Below are 25,263 nucleotides of genomic sequence, written 5' to 3'. Positions count from 1 at the left end.
CCCATTTGCAGCAATTGACACTTTCTTGATACAGGAAATGCCAAGAAAGTACAGGTGTGAAAATCTTGGCCAAAACAATTAACAAGGAAACGGGCCGGGGGGGGGGGAGGGGGGGCTGAGGGGGGGGGGGGAATACTGGGCTGCAGGAAGGGGAGCGAATAATTACTGCACTTGGGGGCTAGGAGGAGGTATTGGCTGCACTAAAGGGACAGGAGGGGTTAATAGCTGCAATACTGTATGCTGTGCATTCATTAACCCCTCCTGGTCCTCAAGTGCATCCATTAACTTTGCTGGGTAGATTTATACACGAGTCAATAAAAAATTCCAGCGTAAGAGGGTCAAATATTGGGGTTGACTTGTACACGAGTTCGACTTGTAATCGAGTATATACAGTATATATATATAAATATATATATATATATATATATATATATATATATATATATATATATATATATACAGTATACTGTGTATATATTATAGCATTAAAACTATTTCTAACAGTAACCGACTATTATATATCAGCCTAGTCACTTGGAAAGCAATACTGTCTTATTTCTGTAACAAGTACTAGAAAATGTGATTTTGTTTTTGTATCCACAGGTAGTCATCATGAGGGATTACCACCATGAGAATGTTGTAGATATGTATAATAGTTATCTGGTGGGAGATGAGTTATGGGTCGTCATGGAGTTCTTGGAGGGTGGAGCTCTGACAGACATAGTCACTCATACAAGGTACACCAACTTTTCTAAGGTTTCAGTTGAATGTGGTGTCTGGCATGCAATGGAGTTACTGAGCATGTTTTGTCATTTTTGCTGTTTTTTTCTGTCTTATTAACCTCCTTGCCGGTCCAATTCCCACCGGCAAGGTGGCAGCGCAGCACTTTTTTTTTTTTTTTCAAATCATGTAGCGAGCCCAGGGCTCGCTACATGATAGCCGATGAGCGGCGGCATCCCCCCACCCACTCTGATCGTCTCTGGCGATCAGAGTAAGCAGGAAATCCCGTTCAGAACGGGATTTCCTGCAGGGCTTCCCTGGTCGCCATGGCGACGGGGCGGGATGACGTCACCGATGTCATGGACGTCAAGACGTCAGAGGGAATCCCGATCCACCCCTAAGCGCTGCCTGGCACTGGGGGGGGGGGGGCTTGGCGCAGCGGGTAGCGGCGAATCGGCGGGTAGCGGCGGCGGCAAAGTGCTAGCTGCGTGTAGGAAAAAAAATTATGCAAATCGGCCGATCGGGGCCTGAGAAATCCTCCTGCGCAGGTTACCCCGAGCTGAGCTTGGGATAACCGGCAAGGAGGTTAAGTTACAGTATTCATATTGTATTGCCCTAATAGAAGCTTCAGTAGATCTTGTGTGAGGTAAGTGAACTGCTTTTGACCTCAGTCGGCAGAACCCCTTGTGCTGTAAATTCTTGGAATGCTTTGATCTCTCTCTACTAGCAAAACATATAGAAAATATAGAAATTGAAAGCAGAAGTCCTCTATTATTGTTTCTCACTGCCCCCGAGTGACAAGTGTCCATAAATACACATTACAGCCGTACTAACTAGAAGCAAGAAAATGTAACAAATAAAAAAGTAAAAAAATGTGCTAAAATAAATTGTCCTAGAGCACTAGCAAGCCTCTATCTATATATATAGGTATGTTGTGCTGCAGCACCTACACAGCAAGGAGTCCTTAGGCAAGACTCTCTACCACTGCTACTGCCTGTAGAGGGCATCCTAGTGGCTGCAGCATTGGCGCTTTGAGTCCGCCAGGAGAAAAGTGTGGTATACATTTTCTGTAACTTGTCTATTATGCAGAATTCTCCTCCCAGACCATTGTGGGAAACAAGGTGTTATTTCTGCTAGCTTTGGAAACTCAATCGTAAACACAATGGTAAATAGTGGTAAAACTATGGTAAAAAGTTAGTACAATTAATTTTAGCGCATAACAGCAATTAAAAGACATTATTTGTTTAACTTATGCTTATGATTATTTTACTTCTATTTACAATAATTTTGTCTAATCGCAAAAAATTTGTGAGCTTCTCGCGGTCCAGCAGCAACTTTGCCTATCCCTTTACAGAATATTATATTTTATGGGTCACTCGCTATGAACAGGACTATTTTTTTTTCCTCCAGACATTATGAGCTTTGGTGTACAAATGACAACAATGCCAATATTAATTTTAATGTAGGTTTTTTCTTCGGGCTAAAACAAAAAATGAAACTCGCTGAGCAAGGTTCCAAGGGAACGCCAAAATACGCAAACTCCGGCATCTCTCTTACAATCAGGAGGTCAGAGAACAATGCAAATTGCTTGCCACGTCCTGTAGACTTTGATGAATTGCACTGATCTCTGTTAAGGTTAACCCAAATCAAGATAGTAAAAGTTCTGAAGGTTAAAACATTTCCGAAGTTGAAAGGATGCATTTTTTTGCTTCATTCTTCTTTCTTTGGTATTTGCTTTGCCTGAGCAGAGATAAGGTCATATTCTGACGATGTTCTACTTGATGTATGCATCACTCACTGTGTTTCTGGGTGTGGGAATACATACAGTAAATGCATTATGCAACATCCTTTTTGCCCATTTTTCATGAACAAATAAAATGCTGTTGGATCTCTTCTGTTTCAGCTCACTGTTAAGCAGTGGCATATCTAAGGTATGGAGGGCATGTGCCACAGTTGCCATAGCTCCATACTACCAAAGGTGTAGCTGTCCCTGAGACACTGAGACCAGAAGGGATGGGGCATAGTGAAAGAGGACACCGTGTACTGTCATGGTGGTCTATCATGGCGAGTAACTTAACCACCAATGGAGATCGCTATGCCAAAAAAAAACCTGCAAAGTCACGGCATCTACTGTGCCAGACCCCACATGCAGGCCTGGCAGCATGTATACACTAATTAAGGCCTTGCTTCTATACTGGAAGTAGGCTCCAACCCGCGGCTGATGCAGTTGGTGTAGTTGCGCGACTTTGCATTGCAGTTCCGCGTGGCAATCTCCACTGGTGGTGAAGGCACTCGCTCTGCCTTGGGATTGAGGGGAGGGGGAGGGAGCATTCTTACACGGCTTAAGAGGATTTTTAGTAGCTGGAGCTGCCACGAGCACCGCTGTCTGTGTGTCTCCACCGTTCTTCTCTTCTGCATAGCATACAGTTGTTAGCTCCCTCTGGTAGCCCCACGCATACTGGGATATTATTAGTTTTATTTATTGGATTTATACTGTATAGCACCAACATATTACGCAGCGCTGTACAATACATAGGATTACAGACAATTATAACAGGGGTGACAGCACAATACAGGTAATAGGCAATAGATACAACAATACAGGTAATAAGCAATAAGGTACACACTACATAAGTATAAAGTACACAATACACAAGTAATACAATGCCAGATCATACACTGGAGTGGTAATGCTAATAATACAAGTTCATATTATTCTGGGTAGAGGGCACAATCAAGTATGATACACAAGGAGAGAGGGCCCTGCAAAAGGCTTACAATCTAGAGGGAGGGGCTGGTGACATGAAAGGAGGGGGGCTACATCGAGGGGCTCTCGGCCGAAAGAATTGGGGCAACGTCAAGATGGGGTAGGCCTCTTTGAAGAGGAGATATTGTAGTGCTTTTTTTTAAGGTGTTAACACAGGGGGCAAGCCTGATGGACAGTGGGAGAGAAGAAGAAGCCAAGGCGTATCTTGACAGGTGCGGGCTCATGCATGGCTTGTGCCATGGGCGCCACAGCACCATGGGCACCATGCCTGCTCCTGTACTGCGCCGCCCTGCCTGCCTCTGTGCTGTGCCCCATGCCTGCCCCTGTGCCTCCCTGGCACTCAGACCTCAAATCAGATTAATACTTTTTATCTGGGGAACATGCTTACTTAATTTATGTATGAAGTGCGCACTTGGCTTAGTGTTAGAAAAGAGGACAGAGAGGGAATAAGAATAAATATTTTCAAAAAAGTTACTTCCGCAATATCCAGAGCCAAAAAACACAGGCAACCATAAAATATGTACGTGAGAAAGGATGTTATTTTAAGAGGGGAAGGGGGCTCTGAGAAGGAGGGCACAATTTTACTGTTTTTCATAGGCTCTATATTACTCAGATACACCCCTGGGAGGAAGCTTCCATACGTGGCTAACGAGGCTGCCATGTCTGTGGGTCTCAGCCGCTCTGCTCATCAGCAACTGTTTTCTCCCTCTGGTAGCCCATGTATTCCTCCAAGGAAAGGATGTACTCATGCTGCCCTTGGAACTCTGATAATCTGTGTCCAGCCACAGATTCGGACCATAATATGCCTGACTCCCCCCCCCCACACACACTTTGGGGGGGGGGGGAGTGTGTCTTATGGTCCAAAATATGGTAATTCTTTCTATTTATTCCCCATCTTAGCTGTATCAACTTCAGGTTTGCCACACCCCCTGAATGTACACAGCCTCTTCAACCCAAGGGGGCAGGCTTATAAATAGCCCCCTTATTCATAGGGAGTGAGAGATTTCCCTCCCTACAGTATAAGTAGCCCACCAGTATAGGTAATGAGAGGTGTCCTTCAGTATATGTATCCCCCACAGTATAGGTAGTGGGAGGTGTCCCCCCATATAGGTAATACAAAGTGTAAGTACCCCTCCCCACAGTATAGGTAGTGACAGGTGTTCATCCAGTATAATTAGCCCCCCCAGTATAGGTAGTGAAGGATGTCTACTAGTATAAGTAGCCCCCTCCATTTTAGGTAGAAAGAGCTGTCCCCTTGTATAAGTAGCCCCCAAGTATAAGTAGTGAGTGATGCCCTCCAGTTTAGGCAGTGAGTGGTGTGTCCCCAGCAAAGAGCGGTGTCCTCTAGTATAAATAGACCCCCCAATATAGGTAGTAAGAGACATCCCTCAGCATTGTGGTGCAGCATGAAGGAAGAGGCACTCCACTAGATACACCACTGCCTGGACTGATATCAGTCAACCCAGACAGAGTTCCAAAAAGCAGATTTTTCATTTTGAAAAATGAATTTACAAAATGAATACTTATTATGTACACGAATAAACATGGTGATTTTCTGAATTTGTTTTGCCTTGCCCAGTTTTGGGTTCAGCAGGGCCTAATGATACCATAGTAATGTGTTTGTAACTGTACAATTAGTGAATGAAACATTTGTGGCAGTGTGTAATTGCAGAAACACTTTTGCTGATGTATTGCATTATCTTATTTTCCAGGATGAATGAAGAGCAAATAGCCACTGTGTGTTTATCTGTTCTTAAAGCATTGTCCTACCTGCATAATCAGGGAGTCATTCACAGGGACATTAAAAGTGACTCTATCCTGTTAACCAGTGATGGGAGGGTAAGTCTGTTCATGTCATCTTGTCTTACTGAGAAAAAGGTTTAAAGGACAGCTTACATAATTACCACAACTACATTTAGAGATAGAGGGAGAGAGCAGAAGAACCCACCTAGATGTGAACACTAGATTCTACATTAGCCATATTTGTGAACTAATTGAAAAGCCCCCAAACATAGTATTGTCCCTAAAACTGCTGTGTAGGCAAGGAACCCTGTGGGGACAGCTCCAAAGGGGGGGGGGGATCACATTCTTTATATCAAAGTTAAAGAATTGGTGTAAAAACCTTTTATATGTTTAAACGTGGTTGATGACTATTCGTATTGATTGCGTTAATAGGAGCCAGCGTCATTGTCCCCTGTAGTTGCTGTTTACACCGCTGCAATCCCCTTTCTTGTACCTTGCAACAAGAAAATGAGAGAGAACACCGAGAGCTAAATATAGTGCAGTATGTACTGGATTGATGTGAGTAAAGAGAGGCAAGTATGTAACACTCACAAAGGCATCCACTGTAAATGCAGGTGGGGAGATTAGAACTGTCCCCACTCAGGATTAAACAGACTCTGAAGTCTCATAAAAATCATCTTTTTATTTCAAAAATGTCTTTAACATGATAGCCCTAACTAAAACGCTGCATCCCCGCGGCTGTAATCTAACTAAATCCCCCCAACCTCCCCGGGGGGCAATCCAGGGAGCGCTTCTGTGAGAGGCAGAGCTTTCAGCTGCAGCTCTGCCTCTCCACGCGTCTATCAGCCCGGATCCCCGCCTCTCCCCCGCCCCTCTCAGTCTTCCTTCACTGAGAGGGGCAGGGGAGAGGCAGAGAAACACTCTGGTTGACGCGTAAGGAGGCAGAGCTGCGGCTGAAAGCTCTGCCTCCTCCAGCAGCAAAATCCACGACCAAGAAAGTTGGGAGAGGGAGGGGGGAGTTAGGGGGGATTTCGTTAGATTACAGCTGCGGGGATGCAGCGTTTTAGTTAGGGCTATCATGTTAAAGACATTTTTGAAATAAAAAGATGATTTTTATGAGACTTCAGTGTCTCTTTAAGAAGTCGCTCTCTGTGGATCTGGAAACAAGGGGTTAGCACCCTTCCACCATGGGTGGACTCAAACAATGTGGAAATGAACAGAGGCGCCAATAGGATAAAAGTAGCTGCAAATTTTTTTTAAAAACGGGGCGCTAGGCTGAGACATAGACATTTGATGCTGTATGCTCCATCCCCTATTGCCTGATGAAGCGGGGCCACACCTGCGAAACACGTTGCGATGATTCTTTGGAGTGTACATATGAATACATTTGCTTGTACATATATTATCAACCTGTTTTTTGTGTCTGCTTGGAGGGGGTGAGTCCACCACTGCCTCCCCCGTTTTTTTTTTATTATTTTAGCTGCTTTTATCCTTTTGGCGCCTCTGTTCATTTCCACGCTCGTTCTTGCATTGGTTGTCAAAATCTAAGAACACTGTAGGGTATTCAGCCTTCCATTGTTCTTCCCTAAAACTGGATGTTATTCCACATGAACAGTGTTTTAATTTGTAATTGTTAAGATCACTAGACAGAAAGCAGAGTTTGATGTATATCTGTTTGCATTGTTTTCTGTATCTGTAGATAAAGCTCTCAGATTTTGGATTTTGTGCACAAGTTTCTAAAGAAGTTCCCAAAAGAAAGTCCCTTGTAGGAACTCCCTACTGGATGGCCCCAGAAGTCATCTCTAGATTGCCATATGGAACGGAGGTTAGTCTGAAGATTATCTATATTATCACCTCTAGGCTGCAATGTGGAACAGAGGTTAGTCTGAAGATGATATATTATCACTTCTCAAGTGACATATTGAATTGAGGTTAGTCTGAAGGTATCACGTACCTGCCAGTATGGATACCGATTTGCTAAGGGCAGCAGCTCTTGTCCTGAGCTGGAAACAAGTGAACAAGGGGCAGGAGTATTCGCAGATCCACTGGCGTGAGCAAATAGGAACTGGAGACTCCCACGAGATGGGTCTGGTACTGCAATGACCCACACACCAGATAGGAAGGCGGATGAGTCACTGGTTGTTCTCTTGTTCTCTTGATGTGTTCGTATAGCAGAAGGTTGGCAACAGAGCGGATTCTCGGACAGGCAAAGGTTGGCAACAGAGCGGGTAGTCGGACAGGCAAAGGTCGGCAACAGAGCAGGTAGTCGGACGTAGCAGAGGTCAAAGCTAGAGCGGGTAATCAGACAGGCCAGGGTCAACATCAATCAGGAACTGAGAAACAGGCAGACAAACGTCAGGTCACGGGAGGAACCAGCTGCAATACTACAGCACCGAGCTAATCCCTCAGCAAGCTTAAATAGGCCGTTTGGCGCGTAAAGTGACGTCATGCGTAATGACGTCGTACAAACAAGCGGATTCATGTACACGCGGATGTCTGTCTGCCTGCGCGCGTACGACATGCCCACCATTACACCTTCCGGCGCAACAGTTTACGCACGGCCCCCGCAAACGCCCACCACCGGACCACCACCAGTGGCAGCCCGACGACGAGCCTTCAGACGCCCACGGACATCCGTATGTCCCAGCCGCCACACTTGCCCAGGTAACTGACCATGACAGAAGGTTAGGGAAGTATTTAGATCAGTGATGGGTCGCATCGAAATTCGCAATTACGCATCGTAATTGTAATGCGAAATTTCAGAGAAAATCAAAATTAATTTTGAATGTAATAGAAGTATTTAAAAATGTTGCGTTTTTTGTGCCAAATTTAGAGGTTAATAATAAAGCCCCTATACATGCTATTGCTACTAAAATTGCTGCATATGTTAAGCAGAATAGTGGGTATAAGTCACAAAGACCTTGTCAGTTTTTGAGAAACTCGATTTTGAGAATGCAAAGAAAAATGGTTTTTATACTGTTATTTTTCTAAGTTTAAAAACCATTTTTTACTTGCATTTTTAAAATCGAGTTTCTCAAAAACTGTAACGTCTTTTTGCAAAATTCTTTTTCTGACTTGTACCCGCTATTCTTAAAATATGTAGCAATTTTGGTGTCAATAGCATATAAGGGGTCTTTGCTATTCACAGCTAAAGTCAGCAAGAAATTACGCAAAATTTCATGAAATTTTATGCAAAATTACGAATGACTACACGAAATCAATTGAATTTGCAAATCGTAATTACGTATAAGCGTAATTGTGAATAATTTGTTGATTGCGATCATCAGTAATTTAGATTGCCTTCACGTTTTGTTATGTTTTCCTCATAAAGCAACGCTCAGTACCCTCATACACGTTACACATGGTGCTCTGCAGATCTTCTCAGGCTATGCTTCTCAGTCCCCTCATACACATGTTACACATGGTGCTCTGCAGATCTTCTCAGGCTATGCTACTCAGTCCCCTCATACACATGTTACACATGGTGATCTGCAGATCTTCTCAGGCTATGCTTCTCAGTCCCCTCATACACATGTTACACATGGTGCTCTGCAGATCTTCTCAGGCTATGCTTCTCAGTCCCCTCATACACACGTTACACATGGTGCTCTGCAGATCTTCTCAGGCTATGCTTCTCAGTCCCCTCATATACATGTTACACATTGTGCTCTGCAGATCTTCTCAGGCTATGCTTCTCAGTCCCCTCATACACATGTTGCACATGGTGCTCTGCAGATCTTCTCAGGCTATGCTTCTCAGTCCCCTCATACACATGTTACACATGGTGCTCTGCAGATCTTCTCAGGCTATGCTTCTCAGTCCCCTCATACACATGTTACACATGGTGCTCTGCAGATCTTCTCAGGCTATGCTTCTCAGTCCCCTCATACACGTTACACATGGTGCTCTGCAGATCTTCTCAGGCTATGCTACTCAGTCCCCTCATACACATGTTGCACATGGTGCTCTGCAGATCTTCTCAGGCTATGCTTCTCAGTCCCCTCATACACATGTTACACATGGTGCTCTGCAGATCTTCTCAGGCTATGCTACTCAGTCCCCTCATACACATGTTACACATGGTGCTCTGCAGATCTTCTCAGGCTATGCTTCTCATTCCCCTCATACACACGTTACACATGGTGCTCTGCAGATCTTCTCAGGCTATGCTACTCAGTCCCCTCATACACACGTTGCACATGGTGCTCTGCAGATCTTCTCAGGCTATGCTTCTCAGTCCCCTCATACACACGTTACACATGGTGCTCTGCAGATCTTCTCAGGCTATGCTACTCAGTCCCCTCATACACATGTTACACATGGTGCTCTGCAGATCTTCTCAGGCTATGCTTCTCAGTCCCCTCATACACATGTTACACATGGTGCTCTGCAGATCTTCTCAGGCTATGCTACTCAGTCCCCTCATACACATGTTACACATGGTGCTCTGCAGATCTTCTCAGGCTATGCTTCTCATTCCCCTCATACACACGTTACACATGGTGCTCTGCAGATCTTCTCAGGCTATGCTACTCAGTCCCCTCATACACACGTTGCACATGGTGCTCTGCAGATCTTCTCAGGCTATGCTTCTCAGTCCCCTCATACACACGTTACACATGGTGCTCTGCAGATCTTCTCAGGCTATGCTACTCAGTCCCCTCATACACATGTTACACATGGTGCTCTGCAGATCTTCTCAGGCTATGCTTCTCAGTCCCCTCATACACATGTTACACATGGTGCTCTGCAGATCTTCTCAGGCTATGCTTCTCAGTCCCCTCATACACACGTTACACATGGTGCTCTGCAGATCTTCTCAGGCTATGCTACTCAGTCCCCTCATACACATGTTACACATGGTGCTCTGCAGATCTTCTCAGGCTATGCTTCTCATTCCCCTCATACACACGTTACACATGGTGCTCTGCAGATCTTCTCAGGCTATGCTACTCAGTCCCCTCATACACACGTTGCACATGGTGCTCTGCAGATCTTCTCAGGCTATGCTTCTCAGTCCCCTCATACACACGTTACACATGGTGCTCTGCAGATCTTCTCAGGCTATGCTTCTCAGTCCCCTCATACACGTTACACATGGTGCTCTGCAGATCTTCTCAGGCTATGCTTCTCAGTCCCCTCATACACATGTTACACATGGTGCTCTGCAGATCTTCTCAGGCTATGCTTCTCAGTCCCCTCATACACATGTTACACATGGTGCTCTGCAGATCTTCTCAGGCTATGCTTCTCAGTCCCCTCATACACATGTTACACATGGTGCTCTGCAGATCTTCTCAGGCTATGCTTCTCAGTCCCCTCATACACATGTTACACATGGTGCTCTGCAGATCTTCTCAGGCTATGCTTCTCAGTCCCCTCATACACACGTTACACATGGTGCTCTGCAGATCTTCTCAGGCTATGCTACTCAGTCCCCTCATACACACGTTACACATGGTGCTCTGCAGATCTTCTCAGGCTATGCTTCTCAGTCCCCTCATACACATGTTACACATGGTGCTCTGCAGATCTTCTCAGGCTATGCTTCTCAGTCCCCTCATACACATGTTACACATGGTGCTCTGCAGATCTTCTCAGGCTATGCTTCTCAGTCCCCTCATACACACGTTACACATGGTGCTCTGCAGATCTTCTCAGGCTATGCTACTCAGTCCCCTCATACACATGTTACACATGGTGCTCTGCAGATCTTCTCAGGCTATGCTTCTCAGTCCCCTCATACACACGTTACACATGGTGCTCTGCAGATCTTCTCAGGCTATGCTTCTCAGTCCCCTCATACACACGTTACACATGGTGCTCTGCAGATCTTCTCAGGCTATGCTTCTCAGTCCCCTCATACACACGTTACACATGGTGCTCTGCAGATCTTCTCAGGCTATGCTTCTCAGTCCCCTCATACACATGTTACACATGGTGCTCTGCAGATCTTCTCAGGCTATGCTACTCAGTCCCCTCATACACATGTTACACATGGTGCTCTGCAGATCTTCTCAGGCTATGCTACTCAGTCCCCTCATACACATGTTACACATGGTGCTCTGCAGATCTTCTCAGGCTATGCTTCTCAGTCCCCTCATACACATGTTACACATGGTGCTCTGCAGATCTTCTCAGGCTATGCTTCTCATTCCCCTCATACACACGTTACACATGGTGCTCTGCAGATCTTCTCAGGCTATGCTACTCAGTCCCCTCATACACATGTTACACATGGTGCTCTGCAGATCTTCTCAGGCTATGCTTCTCATTCCCCTCATACACACGTTACACATGGTGCTCTGCAGATCTTCTCAGGCTATGCTACTCAGTCCTCTCATACACATGTTACACATGGTGCTCTGCAGATCTTCTCAGGCTATGCTTCTCAGTCCCCTCATACACATGTTACACATGGTGCTCTGCAGATCTTCTCAGGCTATGCTTCTCAGTCCCCTCATACACATGTTACACATGGTGCTCTGCAGATCTTCTCAGGCTATGCTGCGTTGCATGGAGACTTTAGTGATTTGCTATTTTCAAGGCTTTTCAGAGGTGTTCAGTTGAAGTCATTTCTAGGATACAGCTGGGACACTCAAAAACATTCACAGGGTTTTCTGTAAGCCTCTCCTTTGTTGTCCTTTCTTTGTGCTTAAAGGGACTCCGAGCAGTGCAGAAACTATGGAAAGATGCATATCATTTTAAAGCTCTCTTTCTCCTCTTTCCAATGATATATAAACCACCGCCCTATGCCTTTTAGTTTTCGCTATTTTCGCGATTGAAATTGCCGCGGCCGCGATTTCGATCGCAAATATAGAGAAAACTAAAAGGCGTAGAACGATGATTTAGGTGTCGCCAGAAAGAGGAGAAAAAGAGCTTTAAAATGATACCCATCTTTCCATAGTTACATTGTATTACACAGGGCGACTTTTTCTGCTGAATGGAGCTGCTGACTTTGAGAAAAAGTTGCCCTGTGTAATACAATGTAACTATGGAAAGATGGGTATGATTTGAAAGCTCTTTTTCTCCTCTTTCTGGCGACACCTACATCGTCATTCTACGCCTTTTAGTTTTCTCTATATTCGCGATCGAAATCGCGTCCGCGGCCATTTCAATCGCGATAATAGCGAAAAATAAAAGGCGTAGGGCGGTGGTTTATATATCATTGGAAAGAGGAGAAAGAGAGCTTTAAAATGATATGCATCTTTCCATAGTTTCTGCACTGCTCGGAGTCCCTTTAACCACTTCAGAACCACAGGCTTATACCCCTCTGCTGACCAGGTCATTTTTCTCAACACATGGATTTGCAGCTTTGTCAGGTTGCTGCACAGCCTAAGCACACACATTTATTGTCCTGAACAGGGCATTATTTTGGAGGTGTCTGATCACTCCTGTGATCCTGTGTTTTCTTTTTTAATCAGGCTGGGGCTCTCTGCACACTGCAAATCCGTTTGGCGATTCCGATTCTGTTTCCGATTGCGATTTGCAATTCCGATTGTCCCTGAATGAAATCAACTGAAAAAACTGAGGAAAAAACGCAGCATGCAGTAACGATTAAAAATCAGAATTGGCTGTAAAAACCGATTAAAAATCGCAATCGCATGCAGTGTGCAGGGAGCCTGACACTGTCTGATTTTCCCTCCTTCTCCCCATCCCTCTCCTTCACACCCCCTGCCCCACCCTGAATTGACTAGGACGGCGATCCGTGCTCTTCTCCGCCTCTCATAGGCATCAGCCTATGAGAGAGCTTTTATTCAAAGCCGCTCTGAGGGACAGCCGAGTGTCCTTTGTACAGCACTGCACTAGATAGCAGTGCTGTGCGGATGTAAACAAAGGGGATTTCTTTCCCCTTTCGTTTACTAACGGCCTGCTAGCCGCAATCGCAGCTAGCAGGCTGATCAAGGAGCTGAGCTCTGCGAATTAGCAGGAAATGATCGCGCATGCGCGCGCGTTCCCTGCTAAACTGCAGCTCCAGGACTTGACGCCAATCGGTGTTAGGCGGTCCTGGGGCTGCCACCTTCCCGACGTCTATCTGCATTTTGTGGGGTCATGAAGGGGTTAAAGGATACGTACGAAGAATTAAAAAAAACGAGATCTACTTACCTGGGGCTAGTGTTGGGCGAACACCTGAATGTCCATTTTGGGGGCCCTATGGGGTCGCAGGCATAAGGGGGGAGCATGCCCCGATCGCGGGGGGGGGGGTCGGAAATTCCCCCCACCCCCTCCGCTAGCGCTCCCCCCTCTGCCCGCTTCCCCATAAAAAAAGTTTAATGCAAGTTAAATAGTACCAGTGGCTGGCAGTGGAGTGAGGAGGAGGAGTCCGAGTAGGAGAGTGACGCGTTGAGGCCGGGCAGCGGGCGGTTCGCATTAGTACCCTTGTGGTACTTCCGCCCTTTCTCTGACCTCGCGCCCTCTGCATACGAGGGTACGCGTCACGCGTACCCTCGTATGCGTCATCACGTAGAGGACGTGAGGTCAGAGAAAGGGCGGAAGTACCACAAGGGTACTACCGCTGAACCACCCGCTGCCCGGCCTCAACGCGTCACTCTCCTACTCGGACTCCTCCTCCTCACTCCACTGCCAGCCACCGGTCCTATCTAACTTGCATTAAACTTTTTTTTATGGGGAAGCAGGCATAGGGGGGAGCGCTAGCGGAGGGGGTGGGGGGAATTTCCGACCCCCCCCCCCCCCCCCCCCGCGATCGGGGCATGCTCCCCCCTTATGCCTGCGACCCCATAGGGGGGCCGTATTCGGCCGAACAGGGGCCCTGTTCGGCCGGCCATTGAGCAGTTCGGGCGAACCCGAACAGTTTGGCCGAACACCATTAGGTGTTCGGCCGAACTCGAACATCACCCGAACAGGGTGATGTTCTGCAGAACCCGAACAGTGGCGAACACTGTTCGCCCAACACTACCTGGGGCTTCCTCCAGCCCCTGGCAGCCGATCTGTCCCTCACCGCAGCTCCGGTGTCCCGGGATCCCCTCCATTGGACATGCCGACTTCCACTTCGATGTGCTCTTTCATGCACAGCTCTCTTGGACATCAGCTTCCCTTTTTGTGTGTTGCTCCCCATTTGTAGCTTTTCTTTATATGTGGCAATAACTATTTCATGTTCAGGTGCCCACTCGGACTACAGCTGCCCAAGGCCCGGGCCTTGGTGGCCTTTCTAGAAAACTGGCCCTGCTTTGTCCCAGCTTACACAAATTAAATAAATGGTACATTCATAAACCAGCAGTAAAACTGCTTTGTGCAGTCTATGCACACAGTACAAGTTTGGGAAAGTAGTGCACTCACATTATGTACTAGAAATGCACATGTTGTGTACATAGCATAGGTTGCTCTTACTTGCTTGAGCTGCTTTGTGAATATACCACAAGATGCCTGTGATGAGGAGGGCATTAAAAATGTCTGGACTTTTTTCATTTGCTTGTGAATGAACACGTAACCATAACCTCACGGATTTCCTATACTTGAAAATATTTCCTGCCTTTTTTTAATAAAACATTTGAATGCTTTAATTTACTCTTATAAATTGTTTAACTAGTTAAAATTGCTTTAAATGGATTCTCAGTGATATATTTTTTTAAACCTGGTAATTTTGGGGTGTATTCTTACATGCGAACAAACCTTAAAGAAAATCTGAAGCGAAAATAAACTTATGTAATAATGAATTTTATGTATAGTATAGATAATAAATAGAACATTAGTAGCAAATAAAAGTCTCATGTTGTTTTCTTGTACAGAAAGAGAAAAAACACTTGAGTTGTTATCTATGCAAAAGAGCTTCTCTGAGCTATTTGCTATTCCACTTGGTGGAACTCAGTTCTGTTTTCTGAAGAGCTTACACAGCCAAGAAACAGAGAGAGACAGCTTGAGATAAGGTTTTAATGCAGGATAGTTCAAAGGGCCGTTGCCTCTGCTTGGTTTACAGCCTAAAATATGTGGATTGTGTGGATTCTAAAATGCAAATCTGAAAGTCTGAATTTTTTCTTCACTATTTATGTACTATTTCTTAGCTGTACTACACATACGATTCATTGTCTCATAAGTTTATTTTCACTTCAGATTTGTTTTAAATCTATGTCTGCCATACACACTCCACGTGACAAACATCGATTCCTATATGATCTGAATCTGATCAGAGAGGGATTGATTTCCCCATACATGGTGCACAGATTTTCAATAAAGTTCCCCATGAAATCTATTGAAAATCTATTAAACTGCAGCTTTGCACTTTCTGAAACAGTGCAATGCTATGAATGGTCAATCTACCGCCGATCCCCCGCCACGTCCAATTGACCAAAATGAACCATCCGGGCTGATTTTAATTTTGATTTTTGCGGCAAATCTATTGAAATTACAATCGATGTGGCTCGTTGCATCGCAGATAACTGGCAGATAAGATCACAGTGATTAAATCTGCTGGTAAAAATCGATCCGTGTATGGCTTCCTTAAGACCTAACATGACTGTAGTGGTGTTTTGTACCGTGTTAGTCATAAGTTAAGGCAGAACGTTTTGAATCGTAAAGACACCATTAGGGATGGTCGGAAATGCTAATTTCCGATTCCGCGGTAAGTCCGCATTCCGCCATTGCCAATTACTGCTACTGCTACCGATTCAGCTTTCCGCTACCAATTTCCGCATTCCGATGTGGATTTCTGCCGGAAATTTCCCCCGACTGTAACATCGATTTTCTCAAAAACTATAAGGTCTTTTGAAAACTTTTTTTGCATCTTGTTCACAAGATTCTGTTTAATAAACCCTTAAAATTTGGTGTTTCTAGGACTTACGGGAGCTTTGCTATTAACCGCTAAAGTCGGCAGATTTTTACTGTAATGTAAAATGCAGAACATTTGCATTATCCGATATGCGGTCATTTTAAGCCAATCAGAAGATTTAGAATGAATAAGCCAATCAGAGAATGCGGAACTTTCCGCCTAAATCCCCATTCTCTCATTGGTTTTTTTATTCTGAGTCTTCAAAAAGACCTTATAGTTCTTGAGAAAATTGATGTTAAAGTCGTTAATTTCGGAATTTCGGAAATTGCATTTCCGCGGAATCCGAATGAGCATCCCTAGACACCATTCATTAGCTAAGAACAAAGGATTTAAATAGTAAGCATTCAGTATATAGAAAGAGATGAGGGTCTTAAGAAGGTATTGTTATGCAGGGAAAGTTTACTCTTTAACCACTTTGAAACCCTTGCTACGCTTAGCTACTCCCCACAAAACTTCATCTGAAGCTCAGGGGAGTAGATAGGCGTACTTGTGGTAAACAGTGTGCTGTATGCCCAATAAGCTATCTGATTATGTATATAGGGTATCATTTTAACCGTGACAAGTGAGAGAATAGATTTTGTGGTGTTTGACAACTGAGGGATAAGTCATGTGATTTTTTTTTACCGGAAAACTGAATGAAAAGCAATAAAACTGTTATTTTCATGTACTCTATACCCCCAAATAAATACTTGTAAAAACAACAAAAGTGACAGCATTGAAAAGAGAATACATAGTTACCCTAGGGACTTAGCTTTTAAAATATGTATGCCATGAGAGTGTATTACTGTTAATCATGAAGATAAGGGCTTTTAATTACTGATAGAGTACAATGAGAAAACAAAAAACACAAACCAGAAACTAATATATTATCGCCATACATTGTACTAGGAACATTATTTAAATGTTGAGATAACCAGGACAAATTAGCAAATACAATGTGTGTGTTTTACCTATGGTAACATTGTTTATTTGAAAACTATAGTGGATGGAAATGGAGAAATAGTGTATTTTTTCTTTTTTTTCTCATTTTTCCCTTTAAAATGCACAGATAATAACATAATTACTAAAAGCAAATATCACCCTCACAAAGCATAATTTGTGGCAAAAAAAACAAGATATAGATCATTTACATCTGATGAGTAGCAATAAAGTTATTGGTGAATGAATGGGAGGAGCGCTGAAATGTGAAAATTGCTCTGGTTTTTAAGCAAAAAACCCTGTGGTGCTGAAGTGGTTAAAACTTTTAAATTAATCCATAAATACTGTCATCTTGATGTGTTAGTTACTGACGAAATTTGCTGCCTCTTTAAGAAAACCGTTTGTTGACTGTTAACATGCATTGCAATTGGGGTCTTTTTCTTCTAGGCAACATATGCGGGGGTACATAATATTATCTGTGACTGACCAGTATGGTAGTTCTCTATGGCCTCAATTCACTAAGATCATGCTGGAGATAATAAGGCAAGAGAAAACTTACCTCCACACAGTGAGAGAGTTATCTTAACTCTTCATTCCTTAAGTTACCTCCTCTGTAGTTAATTTACCTCCTCTGTAGTTATTTTCACATGCAGTTAATTAACAGCCTGTCTTTAACTCTGGAGTTATTTTAAGGATTGAAGAGTTAACTTAAAGACAGAAGAGTTAACTTTAGGTTTGCCTGAGGTAAAATGTTTCCTGAATACTACATGCCTTATCACCATGGAATAACTCTAGAAGAGTTATTAAAGACAGGAGATAATCTTAGTGAATTGAGGCCATTGTATTTAAAATCAGTGTCTTTCATTTGATGGCCAGATTTAATTATTTTTTTGTTTCTAATGTATATGAATGAACTTATGTTAGTATTAGTTTAGTGGGGATGTTTATTTTCTCCTACAGGTGGATATCTGGTCTCTTGGAATTATGGTAATTGAAATGATCGATGGGGAACCGCCATATTTTAATGAACCGCCATTGCAGGCAATGCGTCGGATACGAGACAACTTACCACCACGAGTGAAAGATGCCCACCAGGTAAAACCATCATAGCAAGACCATGATCTCTCTAGTGGTGTGATCATTAAAAGCATGATGTTCTCTTGATCTGTGATCATTAAGAATAACAGTTAAGGTAGCCATACATCTAGCAATGATGGACAGATTCTGCCAAGAGACAAATCTCTCACTGATCGAATCTGATTAGAGAGAGATCTGTCGGCTGCCCATACACTGCAGGCCGATTGCAGATCGATTTCAGCTGCATCCACAGCCTCACCACTGCCCCTCAGTATATAAATGTACCCCCCATGTGTGCATTTATATCCTGTGTCCCCCACCGCACAATGCCAATCCGTCTTTGGAACCCTCCGCTCCTTCATTAGCGGTACACATGCCGCTGGCACATAGCACATGGGTGACATCACACATGCGCCATGCTGGTGGCATGTATACTGCTAACGGAAGAGCGGGAGGATTCCGAAGATGGTTGGGCACTGCGCGTGGGGGGGCACAGGACAGGTAATGTATAAATGCACACACGGGGGGTACATTTATATACTATAGAGACAGAGGTTTCATTGCGTTCATCGCTTGTCCGGATATCGCTCGCTTTTACCAACATGCGACCACGACAGCCTGACATCTTGCAGCATGTCCGATCGATACATGTGACTGATTTGGCACAAAATCGGTTGCATCTTCCATCAAGCATGTTCTTGGCAGCACCAATTTTCATCCTATTCGATAATAATTATCAAATCAGATAGTCGATCAGCCACCAAGTCGATGATGTATGGAAAACAGTTTGAGATGAGCAAACAAAAGGTATGTGTAGAATTGTCTTTGTTAGGACAAATCAGCCACAGCTTTTGTTTGCAAAATTGTACCTAAAATCACGAACACCTTAACTGCAGATATGTGATTAGGGGCTTGTGTTCACAAACCCAGATACAAATACACCACAATATACTGTACAATGTATTCCATTAGTACCATAGTTTTTCTCTTCAGTAATAAGAGAACCCCTGAATGTCTGCCCCACTAACAAGTAAATAAGTTAAAGGGGTCCTTTTGACCCCCTACCTATTTACCACACAGGATTTAGTTAAAAAATAAAACAGTAATGTTTTATTTGAATTAAAGTTCACCTAAACTGATAGGGATATGGATGTCGGTTTAAACAATACCAGTTGCTTGGCAGTCCTTCTGATCTCTTTAATTGCAGTAGTGGCTGAATCACACACCTGAAACAAGCATGCAGCTAATCTATACAAAATCAAGTAAGAGTAGCGCAAACCAAGCTGGATGAGTGCAGCTACAAGGTGGGGCTGACTCCAAACCCAAAGGCAAGACAAAGTACACAAAATTACCTCAGCGCAAAAAACAATCAGTTATCTCCCAGGCAGAACCTGCCCGTGGACAGTGCTGATAGATACAGCAATACAGTACCTTATCCTGCAGCTCTATTTGGATGATTAGTACTCAAACCGCATTTCTGTGGTGTTGCAAACTTTCTTTAAACTTCCAGTAATCGCGACATCCCAGGGTAAAAACAGAGAGAGATCTCCGCTTAGCGGTGAGACAGCCCAGCTTAGCTCCCTAAGTGCTCCGTTCACGTGACTTCCGGTCTCGCCTGCTATGCGTTCCAGCGTGCTCAATGCTAGGAACGAGTGGCTGCAGCCTCCTGATAAAAAAAGCAGAACAATAGCACAGGGGGCCACACATGGGGGTTCACACTTACAAGGAAGCTTCTTTGTTTCTTGCACATCAAAGAACGTAGCCTCCACTTCCCGACTCTAGTTTTGGACAATGCCTTCATCATCACAGGCTAGATTCTTGGCAGAGGCAATCCCAACCAGCTGCCCCTACAAAAATCCTCTATCGTGTCTACGATAAGACTCAGGGTTTCATTGTTCATGAATGAGTATTTTTTACCTTTTCTTTTAAATGTTTCTCTCCAGGTTTCTTCAGTGCTGCGTGGATTCTTAGACCTGATGCTGGTGAGAGAGCCATCCCAGAGAGCAACAGCACAAGACCTATTAAGACATCCATTCATGAACCTCTCAGGTCCTCAGTCATGTATCATACCGCTTATGAGGCAATACCGACACCACTGAGCAACAAGATCACCATATCTAACCATACCTGAGCAAGATAGGGGAATCAATCACAAACAACTTCAGAAAACACAAAAAATGCAAAACTTAAAGCAGCTACTTCTCAAAACTGCCTATATTTATGTACAATGACTCCAAGATGAAACGATGGGGTGCGCTGAAATCGAAACCTCACTTTTCATTCTGCTTTTTTTTCCTTTCTTTTTTTTTTCTTTTTTATTTGTTTCCTTTGTTTTTCTTTTTGATTGATTGAAAATGCAGATTTTTTGAAAATGGTTCTTTTGAAGTGAATTTAGATATTAGCCCAAACATATCTCTAACTCTTATTTGAAACGGAAGGGAATTTAACAGCATTTATTTAAACAATCTGAAATCCTTCTTTTGAGGTCAAATGCACTTTTTTTCAGAAGTAGGGGTATACCGTATTTTGAAATGAATTTGTAATTTTCTGTATAATACTTTTGATAATTTGCAGTTTTTTGATGTTATGTAAACATTGTGCCAGTTCAGAAAACCAGATGTAATTTACCAAACATTTTCAAAACAAAAATTCCTACTTTTATAACCCTTTTTGGAAACAACCATATCTCTGCATCAGTGTTAACTGTCTATTTTACGTCCATTCAGCTTCATGGAACATCTTTAAAAAACCCTGATAATTGGAGTGGCTTGCAGACTCATTCTAAGGCCCTCTTGTCACCATTAGTTAGTGTTACCAAAAAAAAAATAATAACATCAATATAAAAAATCAACTTCAAATACAGATCAATTACCAAAATATCAGTATTTCCATTATAAAAACTGACCCACAATATTTATGCCACAGTATTTAATTATGTACAATATCCATTCCTATATGTATTTATAAGTCCCACTTGTAATAGAATTACAGAACAATATTGGGGTCAAGTTGCTTATTCGCCATGAAAGAACTTCACATTTTACATTATTGCTGCTTATATTTTGGTTGTTTTTGTATTTCATTTTATTTTTTGAGTTGTGAATTCTTTTTTCTTTTTTTATACCAGTTGAGTGAATCAACCTTCTTGGATTATGTTGTGGTTGTCATGCATTGTTTTAATTTATTCTAGAATTAATATATATATGATTTTTTTATTTATGTTGTCATTTGAAATCCCACTGATTTAATATCCCAGACGACTGCAGCTGTCAACCTTCTACGCGGGTATTTTTCTAAATTCTCATCATATTTTCATTGTGATGATGTCGTAGGACGTGTTTTACTCAATATATTTGTGCTGCTGTCTATATTTTTTTATGTAAAAAAAAATGGACGACTACAAATTTGTGTTGCTTGTTGAATGAACTTGCATGTCAACGCTAGGCATAAATAGATTTGTGTTTTGCAGCCACTTAATTCATATTTATTTCAATGCAAAATAAACTTTATTTATTAAACAGCTTGTCTGAATTTATTAAATTTGAATCCAAATCAAATTGAGTTGAGAGTTAGGTGTTTCTATGGGAATGGCATAGATTGAAGTTTTATAATCTTTGTAAATTATCACCATAAAAAAGTACAGATTATTTTGAATCCTCCAGAGTATCAGAGCATGTCTATGGGGTTTCCTGACAGTTTATTTTATTTTCTAGTGGGTGTTTTGTCTGATTTAGACACAATATTGACTGGTGTTGGGTGCTCAGAAATGAACTTATACACAAGTACTATAAAACACTTAAAGTGAACCTGAACCGAATAAAATTATTTAAAATAAACAGATAATGTACCTGAAAATGAAAATTATAAACTTACCTCCCAGTCAGTTACTCTCAGAAGCTCACCATTTTCTTCTAACAACAATTCCTTCCAGTTCTGACAAGATTTTGTCAGAATTGAAACATATCAGTTGCTGTCAGTTATATATCAGTTATAGCTGATGTGCAAGGTAATGTCCATGTTTCCCTATGGCTCAGGTGAGCTCTATTACAGTTTAACAGTGTGCTGACCCAGAAGCTGTTATGGGATCATGGCCATTTTTAAAATGGAGGACGGAGAATTCCATTGATCACAGTGGACAAACAGGAAGTAAGAGAGAAGAAAGATATTGATGAGTAGACTACACGGAAGGTAAGTATGACCTGTGCATGTTTATTATGATCTTTAATTTTCAGTTCAGGTTTACTTTAAGACCTGTACACATACTAGATAAACTCTGCTAAGGGAGCTGATAATAACCGGTTTTGCCTAGAATTCAACATATGAACAGAAGCCCCAGACTCCCACTTCAACTGAGCAATGGCTGAGAGCTTTGTTCTCACTAACTTATCATTACATTATGTGTCACACTAGACCTAATTAATTGTTCTGGATAACGTTTCATTTTTGCTCCACTTTTCATTACACGCTTCTTTGCAAAACTGTGAAAACAAGTTCCATGCATGTTACTTTTGCGCTGGTAAAGTTCCTTTGTCCTTGGTAAAGTCCTTAGGGCCCTTTTACACTTAATGCGTTGGTATGTGTTAGTGTGCATTAGTATGCGTTGGTACGTGTTTTTTCCATAGCAGAGCATTGTGAAAAAGCTTTCAGTTAAAACGCGTATAGTGGGAACTGAGCCATAGGGAAACATGGACATTACTTTGAAAATCAGTTTTCTTTCAGTTTTAACTGAGAGCAACTGATAAAGTGTAAAAGAGGCCTTAGGATGAAAATTAAATTGGCCAGATTTTGGTGTAAACCTTGGATTACTGGATCATTACCAGCATAGCACCAATGAACAGGACATCCATGGGTATTATACATACAGTGGGTTGCAAAAGTATTCGGCCCTCTTGAAGTTTTCCACATTTTGTCACATTACTGCCACAAACATGAATAAATTTTATTGGAATTCCACATAAAAGACCAATACAAAGTGGTGTACACATGAGAATTGGAACGAAAAATCATACATGATTCCAAACATTTTTTTACAAATAAATAACTGCAAAGTGGTGTGTGCATAATTATTCGGCCCCTTTTGATCTGAGTGCAGTCAGTTGCCTAAAGACATTGCCTGATGAGTGCTAATGACTAAATAGAGTGAACCTGTGTGTAATCTAATGTCAGTACAAATACAGCTGCTCTGTGAGGGCCTCAGAGGTTGTCTAAGAGAATATTGGGAGCAACAACACCATGAAGTCCAAAGAACACACCAGACAGGTCAGGGATAAAGTTATTGAGAAATTTAAAGTAGGCTTAGGCTACAAAAAGATTTTCAAAGCCTTGAACATTCCACGGAGCACTGTTCAAGCGATCATTCAGAAATGGAAGGAATATGGCACAACTGTAATCCTACCAAGACAAGGCCGTCCACCTAAACTCACAGGCCGAACAAGGAGAGCACTGATCAGAAATGCAGTCAAGAGGCCCATGGTGACTCTGGACGAGCTGCAGAGATCTACCGCTCAGATGGGAGACTTTGTCCATAGGACAACTATCAGTCATGCACTATACAAAGTTGGCCTTTATGGAAGAGTGGCAAGAAGAAAGACATTGTTAACAGAAAGCATAAGAAGTCCCGTTTGCAGTTTGCCACAAGTCATGGGGGGGGGGTGCACAGCAACCATGTGGAAGAAGGTGCTCTGGTCAGATGAGACCAAAATGGAACTTTTTGGCCAAAATGCAAAACGCTATGTGTGGCGCAAAACTAACACTGCACATCACTCTGAACACACCATCCCCACTGTCAAATATGGTGGTGGCAGCATCATGCTCGGTGGGTGCATCTCTTTAGCAGGGACAGGGAAGCTGGTCAGAGTTGATGGGAAGATGGATTGAGCCAAATACAGGGCAAACTTGGAAGAAAACCTCTTGGATACTGCAAAAGACTTGAGACTGGGACAATGACCCTAAACATAAAGCCAGGGCAACAATGGAATGGTTTAAAACAAAACATATCTATGTGTTAGAATGGCCCAGTCAAAGTCCAGATCTAAATCCAATCGAGAATCTGTGGCAAGATCTGAAAACTGCTGTTCACAAACGCTGTCCATCTAATCAGACTGAGCTGGAGCTGTTTTGCAGAGAAGAATAGGCAAGGATTTCAGTCTCTAGATGTGCAAAGCTGGTAGAGACATACCCTAAAAGACTGGCAGCTGTAATTGCAGCAAAAGGTGGTTCTACAAAGTATTGACTCAGGGGGCCGAATAATTACGCACACCCCACTTTGCAGTTATTTATTTGTAAAAAATGTTTGGAATGATGTATGATTTTCGATCCACTTCTCACATGTACACCACTTTGTATTGGTCTTTCACGTGGAATTCCAATAAAACTGATGCATGTTTGTGGCAGTAATGTGAAAAAATGTGGAAAACTGCAAGGGGGCCGAATACTTTTGCAACCCACTGTGTATATATATATATGATACCCATGGATGTCCTGTTCATTGGCGCTATGCTGGTAATGATCCAGTAATCCAAGGTTGACACCAAAATCTGGCCAATCTAATTTTTATCCTAAGGCCTCTTTTACACTTTATCAGTTACTCTCAGTTAAAACTGAAAGAAAACAGTATACCATATATACTCGCATATAGGCCGAATTTTTCAGCACAAAAAACATGCTGAAAAGTTACCCCCTCGGCCTATATGCGAGACACCAACTTGATCTGACCTGATCCACATCGGATGCCTGCGGGGAGAAAACTGCGGGAGCGATCGGAAGCCCGCATAGAGAAGAGCAGTAGCCGTCACATGCCCTGGGGGAAGAGCAGAGCAGGAGAGATGATGGATGGCCAGATCACAGCAGGAGCGCTTCTCCGTGCACATTATCTCGTGCTTTCTGCTGTGTCTGCAGCTTGTGAACCCATTGGCTATTTACCCTGCCTGCTCAGACAGCCAGCCAATAAGAGAACTGACAAGCACAGCTCCTCCAGCGCGTCATTTGAAATGGCAGAAGGCATCCGAGATCTGCTGCGTTTCTGCCTCTGCCTGTTCAGCGCTGAGTTCTCTCTCCCAGCCATCTGCCTGTAGAAGATATACAGGGACACTTCGCAGATAACAGGCTACTCTGCTGGGTAAGAAGACACCTCCTCCCCTCTTCATTTATCACTTCTGCCTTGAACTGGCCAGGAATGTTTACACTAGCCGGCATCTCTCTGCATCTCCAGTGTAACCCTTTCACTGCTGTTATGCTCTGATTCAGCTTGGCTTGC

General features: G+C 43.1%; 1 protein-coding gene across 5 annotated transcripts in view; it reads left to right on the top strand.

The window, feature by feature from the left end:
• PAK5 (p21 (RAC1) activated kinase 5) overlaps nucleotides 1-21,496 on the top strand; it is a 245,399-nt gene extending 223,903 nt beyond the window's left edge. For all 5 annotated transcript variants that reach the window (XM_068232530.1, XM_068232528.1, XM_068232529.1 and 2 more), the window contains 5 exons: nucleotides 604-737; nucleotides 5,200-5,326; nucleotides 6,930-7,055; nucleotides 17,892-18,026; nucleotides 19,952-21,496. In XM_068232530.1, the coding sequence (XP_068088631.1) occupies nucleotides 604-737; nucleotides 5,200-5,326; nucleotides 6,930-7,055; nucleotides 17,892-18,026; nucleotides 19,952-20,107 (678 nt within the window). In that variant the 3' untranslated portion in view covers nucleotides 20,108-21,496. The remainder of the gene's footprint in view (nucleotides 1-603; nucleotides 738-5,199; nucleotides 5,327-6,929; nucleotides 7,056-17,891; nucleotides 18,027-19,951) is intronic.
• The last annotated feature ends 3,767 nt before the right edge of the window (nucleotides 21,497-25,263 follow it).

This window comes from Hyperolius riggenbachi, chromosome 4 (genome assembly GCF_040937935.1).
Source record: "Hyperolius riggenbachi isolate aHypRig1 chromosome 4, aHypRig1.pri, whole genome shotgun sequence".
In the NCBI taxonomy this organism is placed as follows: Eukaryota; Metazoa; Chordata; class Amphibia; order Anura; family Hyperoliidae; genus Hyperolius; species Hyperolius riggenbachi.
The sequence above is the reverse complement of the archived record's forward strand: the minus strand, read 5'-3'. Positions and strand labels throughout refer to the sequence as shown.